Source organism: Prunus avium, chromosome 1 (assembly GCF_965620075.1).
Source record: "Prunus avium chromosome 1, drPruAviu1.hap1.1, whole genome shotgun sequence".
In the NCBI taxonomy this organism is placed as follows: domain Eukaryota; kingdom Viridiplantae; phylum Streptophyta; class Magnoliopsida; order Rosales; family Rosaceae; genus Prunus; species Prunus avium.
Window position 1 is genome coordinate 2815525 of NC_142284.1, and position 10011 is coordinate 2825535.

Genomic DNA, 10011 nt, shown 5'->3' on the forward strand with positions numbered 1-10011 from the left:
ATTATTCTAACCGTAATCATATAATTCAAACTTGAAACCTCATTCAACTAAATGAAGACAACTACCCAAAAAATCATAAACTAGTTGATACCATAATTATTTAATATAAACAAATTTTGAATCCGTATTTTCTGTTAAGTATAGATGTAAGACTAGGGTTAAGTATTAAGTTGGATGACTTTTTTCTCTTTTTACTATAATTATTCTCTCTGCAGCTAAGGGATGGGTTAAGGCCTCTCTTGCTGCTATGATTAAGGTGGATAAGGTGCATTCTTTTTTCTCTTGGAATCCTCCTCGTCCTGCTCAGTTTAAACTTATGTTGACGGGTCTAGATGCACGTCCTTTGGATGTATTGGGCTGGGGTGTGATTCGTGATGCTTCTTGTGGTTGGATTGGTGGTTTTTCAGTGATCCTTGGCCAGGGAAGTATCTTGGATGCTGAAATTTGGGGGTTATATTTTGGCCTTAAGCTTGCTGTGACTAAAGGTATAACCTGCCTTATTATTCAAATGGATGCTGTTGTGGTTGTCCAACTAGTCAAGAATATTGATGGTCTGGCTCACCACCCCTTTGCTTCCCTGATTAATGTTTGCCGTGCTCTTATTCAACAATTTGATAATTGCACTCTCCTTCATATTTACAGAAAAGGAAATTGTGTGGCTGACGGTTTGGCAAATTAGAGTTACAACTTAGACCTGGATATTCTTTATTTTGATGAAGCTCAAAATGTGTCATATCTTAATTCGTTAGATTATTGGAACGATGGGTAAATGCACACTATCTAAATGTAGAGGCTTAGAATATGCCTAGTTTAAACTTTTAATTAATGCTAACTATTTTTTTACATTTTTTTTTATAGAGATGGACCAATCATATTGAATCAAAAAATAATTGTAGTATTTATGACTCCATAAACTATGGAGTATAATTAGAGTTCAAATTTTATAGAGAACTCCTAAAATAACTTTTATGTGTTTTTAGCTAAATTTTAACTAAAAAATAGGGAGCATGATTGTAGATGTTCTAAGTAATGCTATTTAGACACACAAAATTGACCACATTAGCCGACCACCTTATGTGGTAGCTGATGTGATCATGCCATGTTAATCAATGAATATTATTGTGTGTATTTATTTTTATTTATTTCTCATATCAATAATTCTGAAAGCCAAAAAATCTAAATTAAATTAAATTAAAATTAACCCTACCGTATCCATGGGTTTGTAGCCTCTCATTGGTTTTGTACTCTTCCTCACTTCTCCAGCCGCCCTCCCCTCCTCCATCAAAAAGGAGTTTGGTCATTCCAGTTGTCTTTACATTTTATAGTGGGAAAAATAGGAGGACTTATTGACTGAAATTACTAGGCGTCTTTGTGAGGCCACCAAAGTTGGCTCCTAGCCCTCCTCCTACAATTGCGACTAACTCTATAAGAGCATCCACAGTGGGAGGGTGTATAATGAAGTGTATGTTAAATATACATCATTTGTGGTCGGAATCACCTGCAATGGAGAAATGTAAACGAGTGTAAATTTGCATCACCACCATGAGATGTAAATTTAGATGCACATGTACATCATTTTTTACATTTTTTGCACGTGGGACCTACATGAGAAAAGGTGCGAAAAAGTGGACAAAAGTGGGACCTACAGCAGAAAAGGTGAAACAAATCAATTATACATCTTTAGATTTACATCTTCCCCACTGGAGCTAAAATCACATTTACAACCCCCGGAGATGTAAAGAGGATGTAAAAGTGCTTTTACACCGCCGAAAATACACTGTCCCACTGTGGATGCTCTAAAATGGTGTTTGTCAGTACCCTCTGGCCCACTTCCCGTTAATTTGTCATTCTATTTACTCTGTGTTCCCTTTTTTATAATTAATTTCTTTTCTTTTGCTGTAATGGAGGATGGGGATGAGTAGATTTGATGGAGGAAGGGAGGTCTGGAGACTTGATAGGGTTCATTTTAATTTAATTTAATTTAATTGTTTGGTCTTCAGAATTATTGTTATGAGAAATAAATAAAAATAAATACACATAGCAATATTCATTAATTGACATGACATGACCACATCAGTCATCACATAAGATGGTCGACTAATATGGTCAATTTTGTGTGTCTAAATAGCATTATTGGAATTTATTGGTACGACAATGACATTGAGATAGTTAATGTAATTTTTCAATTTTTACAATTTTAATGAAATTCAATGAATGATTATAAGAAAACTGAATTAGCTAGTTATACAATGTTTCTTGTCAGTATATGTTACTTGTCGATAGGTCCCAAATAATTCAATGTGATAGTTTGAAAAATTCAATCTAATTCTAGCTTTCAATTGCGAGTGTCTCACTCGTTTTTCCTGACGTTTTGACGCCATTTACTGGAGCTTATGGTGGTTTCTTGTGGAAATCCACTAATTACTCCTGTTTGATTTTCTAACTTAGAGACAGCAACCCTTACTTCCTAGAAAAAGAAAAAAGTTAGCCGGCCCTAACTTCTGGTTAAGGATGAGACTTTCAACTAGTAAATCAGTGAACTGCGTTGATTCGAGCCAAATAAACCCAAAAAAAATATAATTGTAACCAAAAATTGAACCGAATATGTATGAACTGGTTCAATTCACGACTTTAAGGTTCTCAAATTCGAACCAGAGATCGGCTATATTTTTATTTAGTTTTTAATTGATTTTTACAAGAGTCTTGTTCTCATTCGTTGATTCTACACCATTAGTCCATAACTGGCTGCATAGGATCTCATAAAAGTAACTTTTGCTCTAAATATTGCCGCCCAAGCTCAAAGCTTGCGAACTGGTGAGAGGGAGCCAAACCGAACCTAGCATTTTTGGCCCGGTTGGATTTGTTATCAGCGTGTATTTCCAAAGAACTGACCTAATTTGAATGGATGTTCGGTTGACGCTTCTAAGGGTGAGACTGACCCAACCCACCGATATCCACCCTACAAGTGGTTAATTATGAAGTGAAAGCATATCCATATATCAACATTCAAGATCTGCCTGACTTTCTCGACTTTTGCTTGATCGACGGACTTATCCGGAACATGGACTGACGAACCGCTCTTTTCACTTTTCCAATAATCACACAGCGGAATATCCAAGTGAACACCAATGAAAGTAAGACAACATAATTATCATTGTGATAAGCACATAAAAAATAAATTTAACTTGAAATTAATGTCTATATGGTCTTTGAAAATACCTGTAGGATGTCTATATGCGCCTAGAGGGTGTTAATAGGCCAATTTAAGATTATAATCAATAAACAAAAAATAAACTTTGGCAGCAGGATTTATATGGCTTATCAATCCTGAAACGTGCTGGAAATACTGGTCACGATTGCTTCAAGCTCACCGGAGGATGAACGCCACAACAGTCTTGATGCCCTCAACCATATGAGTCACAAACATGTATATGTATGCAATATGAATGATTAAAGTGTTTGATAAATCACCAAATAAACATGGAACACTTGATGATTTATCTCAAATCTATGCACAACAGCTTAGTAGGAATTTTAGATGCTCAACCAAAAATATAAAAGCTGTGTACCCAAAGAGAGGCAAGCCATGGTTTGTTATATGGACATATTCTCCTATTTGCAAGAGAAGTCCACCAACCACGTGATCAATCTCTTGCAATGGATGAGATTTGATTCTTAGAATCCTATTTGAAGTTCCCAGCTTATGCTCTATTACCAATACCTTTTATTCCAATCAATCCTTATACAATGAAACTACCTATAACAAGATTGACACAATGAAACCAATAAAACGTGCTATCCAACTCAAGAATAATGAAAACATAATATTTTAACTTAAAATCAAAATAGAGTCCAACTAGGAAAGAATCTCAAGAGATAAATCTAATCCTATTAAAAATAAGATTAACATAAAAATATTTGAGTGAAAATAATTCCAACTAGGAATCCTATAATGAATGCATGATTATGTCATGATTTACCTGTTGTCAAGTTTCTCATATGGTCAAGTCGTGCCTCGGAAGTATGTGGTTGAATGAGTTGTGCCAAAACGTCCAGTAACAATTCCTGACAAACTAATTTTCAACCTATGATAGAGTCTAGGAAATGACAATACAATTTTCATACTAACAGTCTTCCTTTGAAAGATCTATTTTCTCTGTCACAAATATGGGCTTTGGATGTGCCCCATTCTTGCTGGGTCGCTCTTTGAAGTGTTGTTATTTTGTTTTTGGTAGATCTATTGTTGATTGGCGCGTTGGGACCAGAGAGAAGGTGTAGCTTGTGTGACCCATGGCCGTGTACACAGTGATGTGAGTGTGCGGATCTCTGATGACGATGTACACGATGACGAGTTGCCAATGATGGCGATTGGGATTCTAGTTTAGCTTCGGTTATAGGCATCTTCCGTTCCATGGCCACATCCTCTCAGTATAGGGCATTGTTTTTCTTCATTGTTTTTTCCTTTTGATTAGGAAGTTGCTCGTGAGTTCCCAGAAACAAAACCATTAGGGCAGAGAGGGGGGCCCAAAGCGGACAATATCATGCCACGGCGGAGCCGATCCTGGATGTGACAATTTGGTATCATAGTCACTCTGCCATGTGGTGCGATTGTGCTGACGAGGACGTCGGGCCCTTAAGGGGGGGTGAATTGTAACATCCCACATTGACCAACAAAGAAGGGGTGATGTGCCTTATATGTACATACCTGCCTTCATCTAGCACGAGGCCTTTTGGGAGCTCACTGGCTTCGGATTCATGGGAACTCCGAAGTTAAGCGAGTTGGGGCTAAAGCAATCCCAAGATGGGTGACTCACTGGGAAGTTGCTCGTGAGTTCCCAGAAACAAAACCGTGAGGACAGAGAGGGGGTCCCAAAGCGGACAATATTGTGCTATGGCGGAGCCGATCCGGGAAGTGACAAAGAGCCCCTAGGAAAGTAGGAAAAGAGGGAGAGGGGATGAGATTGAGGGAAAAAGATAGGAAAATAGGAGATGAGGGGAGATGATAGGCAAAGGGGAGGAGGGGCAGTGGCTACCTCCCCTAGCTTAGGAAAGGGTGGTTATCGGCAAGGAGAAAGACGGAGGGTTTCAACTAGGGTTTACTTTGCTATCTCTTTGCGTAGCAATAAATCACCTACCGTTGGAGTTATATAAAATCTAATTGCAAGTCCTAGAACTCCCAAAATCAGATCTAATCGTGGCTTAATTAGCATCTATATGGTCATAAACATATGAAAATCATGGGTATTGAAAAATGATAATGATATATCAAATCTCCTAAAATCATCTTTGTCAGTAAAGAAGTTTCAACGTTCAACAATTGAAGATAAGGGTAACAATTTAATTCATTAATGATAAGAGCATTTTAATGCATACTTGTCTTCCCTAAAATTAATCTTGCTAGCATTTTATTTAGCTTACTTTGTATTAATTATGTTGTTTTTGTCAATTGGGGTGTTTGGAAGATTTCAATAAGAAATAAGGATATTTTGGTGCTTATTATTCTTGAATTTGCACACGGTAGCAACTTTGGGGAGCCAGCAGCTACAGGAAACAATTCATGTGTGCAGCGAATGAAAGGCAATAGGAATTAAAAAAGATTGCAACACTTGCTACACCTTCTGACCAATGTAAAAAGATAAAGTTCTAGTTTTTATCTTTTAATTCCCAACTACTATATTCTTCAATGTTTATAATTTCGGCTTCACATGATTAATAAATTAATTTTCTTTTCACCACTTCTATAATGTATTTGTGGTAGTTAAGAATTTAAGTTAATCTATTAATGCATCCTTGATTTTGTATTACTAACTACAAATTTATTTGATCATTTGTAGTTAAATAATCTTTTTCACATAGGATACTCAGAATTTGTACTTATGAAGGGAAGGAGAATTTATATAAAATTCATTAAAATGCATGCTTAATTGATATATCTTGAGAAAGCAGTAGATTGATTTCTTGATTGCTACTCCATAAGAATTGTTAGATAAATAATTAGAGTTTTATGGAATAATGGCGTGGAATCTAAAACTTTAGTTATTTTTCTCATTCATTTAATCCATATTCTAGTTCATTTGCATTTTCAATTTTTATGCTTTATTTAATTTTCTTTTCAACCAACAAATCAACTAGGTTAGCAATTGAATTAACTTGGGTTGGATTAGTTTTCCATCATTTTCACACACTCCCTATGGGAACGACCTCGCACTTACACACGCCTAATCTACAGTCGATTTGTGCGCTTGCGAGTATTATAAATTTAAAACAACACATTCAGGTGGACAACAAGTTTAAAGTATTCATAAAATAAAGTAGCATTATTTATAGAGAGCCAATATGAGTTCTTTCTCTCTTCTCAAATTTAGGAGCTCCTAGAGGTCTCCCTATTTTATCATGTGGATAAGGAGCATGATTGGAGTTGTATTTTTCTTATTCCTTTTTAAAATTTGTCTAAATATGTGATTTAGGGGGGACGGGATTTGTTATCCCCAATTTTCATGTCCCATTGTATCCCTTCTCTAAAATTTTAACACATGTCTAAATAATTGAAGTTGATGACGGCGCAGGCACGGTCCTACACCCAGGCTAACCTGGGCTGTAGCCTAGGTGAGTTTATTTGTTGTAGGCTAAAATAATACCACAGTCCAGCCCACTTGACATCCCCATTCCAGCCAATTAAAATCCCATTAAGAAACCTACCCCGCATGTCTTACCAATAAGTTAATAACAATAAAAAAAAATTAAAACTAACCCCACACACAAATAAAATCTCATTAACAGACATCCACTACACCACGTCTCACTAATAAAAGATACAAACTAACCCCAAACGGGATTTACAATTGAGACTTATGAATTATCAATTAGGGATTTTGTTAGTTTATATGTTTACATCTTCTATATATTATTCAATAGGTTATACTTTATATAAGTGTTATTTGTATTTGTATTTTGCATTAGATGCATTTTGAGGAGTAAGACTCATTATGTTCCCCGTGTATTTTTTTGTTATCAATGAAATTCAATCTTACTGTCGAGTTTTCTATAGGTTTGTATGTAAGGTAAATTTAGCCTATGCCACTTTGAAATCCTGGGTCCGTCCCTGTGACGGCGGAAGAAAACGTAAGCACCTTTGAAATTGCAACAAAAGCGTACTGCAGATTTTTCTTCCTAGAATATTTGAAATGTATTGTCATGGAAACATATAGAAAAAGAAAAATAGATGAAAAATTTGGGATTTTCTGTTGGGTTAGTGATTTTGATTAGAGAAGGAACACAAGGGGATCCGTCCCGGTTTAGGGAGCTCGCATTTTCCTTACTTCCAAGGCCCAACCTCACTATTTCATCTTTTGACGGACAAGTAATTATATTACAATTCACGTACCTAGTTATACGTCTTTTAATTTGATTTTTTTCCTCTACTGATTCAGTGCTACCGTATATCACACAGACACAGTGTCATTAATAATTTGACGATATTGTACTGATATTTGATAATATCGATCAAATGTCAATAATGTGGTACAAAATATTGTAAATTGTTACCAATTGGTACGAGTATACCAAATTACAACACTTGATACAATGTTATTGATATAATTAAAATTGTACTCTGTCAACAATATTGTACAAAGTATTTGTGTGGCGTCATGTTATTTGCTAAAGATATTTCGAAGAAAATAACAAGGGCATTGCTTTGTAAATCAATGATCTCAAGTTCGAACCTAAAGGCACATTTGTAGTATGTGCGTGAGAAATCCCATCTTTCTTGTAGTTTAGACTATCGCTTAATTGTATTTGAAAAAAATAGAACATAAATTAAAGAGGGAAGAAAAGCGTAGTTTATATATAATAACAACACAAATGACACCGGATGCTTTACATGAGAAGAGCACAGTACTACTGCTATAGTCGTAACCGATCCGTACATCACAGTGACATTATAAGAAATTAAACACACATAACACATCTCTTATTCTACATAATGACGTGAACCTAGCAAGCTAGTCATTCATGCATGCATGATCAGTTTCAGTTGGGAAATGGAGGTTTGTGTGGTGGCTTGTGAGGTGGCTTGACAGGGCCAGTTGGGGGCTTTAGTTTCCTCGGTGGCTTTGATGGGTCTCTTCCACTACCCTCCACCACATTCTGTTCAAGATGGTGATCATGATGTGGTGGCTTGTCTCCCTTGCCCTTAGGAGGCTGATCAACCGGCTTTGGTTCTGGCTTGGGCTCTGGCTTGGGCTCTGGGAATGGCTTGTGCTCATCAAGTGGGGTTGGTGGCTTGGGTTTTGTGGGTGGCTTCGGCTTCTTTCCCTGAGGAGGCAATTTCCCATCCAATGGCTCCTCTAGCAAACGAAATCTGGTGTCTTGTTTGTGATGAGGCGGCTTCTCACCCTTTGGAGGCTCCTCGTTGCCCGGGTTTCCTTTGTGCTCTGGTGGTGGCTTCTCTCCTTTTCTTGGTGGCTCATCTCCCGGGTGTCCTGGTTCGTGCTCAGGTGGTGGCTTCTCACCCTTGTGAGGCTCATCACCTGGTTTCTGCTCTGGTGGTGGCTTTTGTCCCTTAGGAAGCTCGTTGTGCTCTTGTGGTGGCTTTTGTCCCTTAGGAGGCTCATTGTTCTCTGGTGGAGGCTTTTTCCCCTTTGGAGGCTCATTGTTCTCTGGTGGAGGCTTCTTTCCCTTTGGAGGCTGGTTGTTCTCTGGTGGAGGTTTCTTTCCCTTTGGAGGCTGGTCATTGTGCTCTGGTGGTGGCTTTTGTACCTGGGGAGGCTGGTCATTGCTCTCTGGAGGTGGCTTTTCTCCCTTGGGAAATTGGCCCTCCACCTCTAACAAATGGTGTTCATTGTGGGGTGGCTTGTCAACTGGTGGAGGCTTCTCTCCTCCTTTACCCTTGGGTTGTTGGGTTGGGGGCTTGTGTTCCGGGAATGGCAATGGCTCTTCCTTGTTAAGTTGTGTTGGAGGAGGCTTGTGAATTGGGGGTACGGGAATTTTAGGAGGCTTGGGGTCATGGTTATCAGCAAGAGAAGGAGTTGTGGTGGTGAAAGCCACCACTCCAAGAAGAAACACTAGCAAGTATTTGGAAGACATCTTGGGGCTCTCAGAAGCTTTGGGATGATTTGAACTAGTAGAAGCCAGTGGCTTTTTATAGTGATGGGGGAGCACTGTCGTCATGACACGTGTCGATTTGCATCCGGAATTTTTTAATGAAGTTTGTCGACTCAACGGAGTTTTGCATTGTTGGTACAATTTATAAATGAATTGGGGTCCATTTGGGACCTCAGGAGTGGAAAAGTTTGACAATTTGCCATGTTAATACCTGGTGGGGACCTGGATGAAAGCTTGCACGATCGAGTGTTCACAACTCACATGCACAAATATCAGTGACCTCGCTGCGGCTACTCTAAGCTCACTGGTTATAGATAGTGTTTTAACTTTTAAAAAGACTACGACAAATAGAAAATCATTTATAATAACTTATTTTTGCATGTGTGAGAGAATAACGAAAATATTACTTCTTCTTTTTTGTGCGTAGCTGAGCATAACCAATTTCTTTCTTTCTTTTTTTTTTTTTTTTTTTTGAAAGAGATGCTTTATTAAAAAAAAAAAAAAAAAAAAAAAAAAACACTAGCATCTAAAACTCAAGCATGAGTGATAGGAACAAATAAGTGATCTTAAAAAAGACTCGCGTCTGAACAACTCAAAAAGAAACAACAAGAAAAGAGAAAGAGGAAGCCTGTTCATACCATGTTTACTAACTAATATATTTTTTTTTTATCAAAATGTTTACCTACTATATTGTAGACCGCTTTTGTAATAGTACGAGATGCTATCAAAAGTAAGCATGCATGCATATATTCTTATTATTTTATGTTATCCAACATGTAGCACCGGATGAAAGCAAGAAACATAAATACTAAGCGCCGTTTGATAATCATTTCAATTTTAGTTTTTAGTTTTCATTTTTTGTGCTAGTATATATGAAAAAGAGGGAGAATAGAAGTGAGAATGAGA

At 37.3% G+C, this 10011-nt stretch overlaps 1 protein-coding gene across 1 annotated transcript; it reads right to left on the bottom strand.

The window, feature by feature from the left end:
* Positions 1 to 7818: 7818 nt before the first annotated feature.
* Positions 7819 to 9123, bottom strand: LOC110748978 (uncharacterized). Its single transcript, XM_021948968.2, has one exon. The coding sequence runs from the start codon at positions 9085 to 9087 to the stop codon at positions 8032 to 8034; it is 1056 nt and encodes a 351-aa protein (XP_021804660.2). The 5' UTR covers positions 9088 to 9123; the 3' UTR covers positions 7819 to 8031.
* Positions 9124 to 10011: the final 888 nt, after the last annotated feature.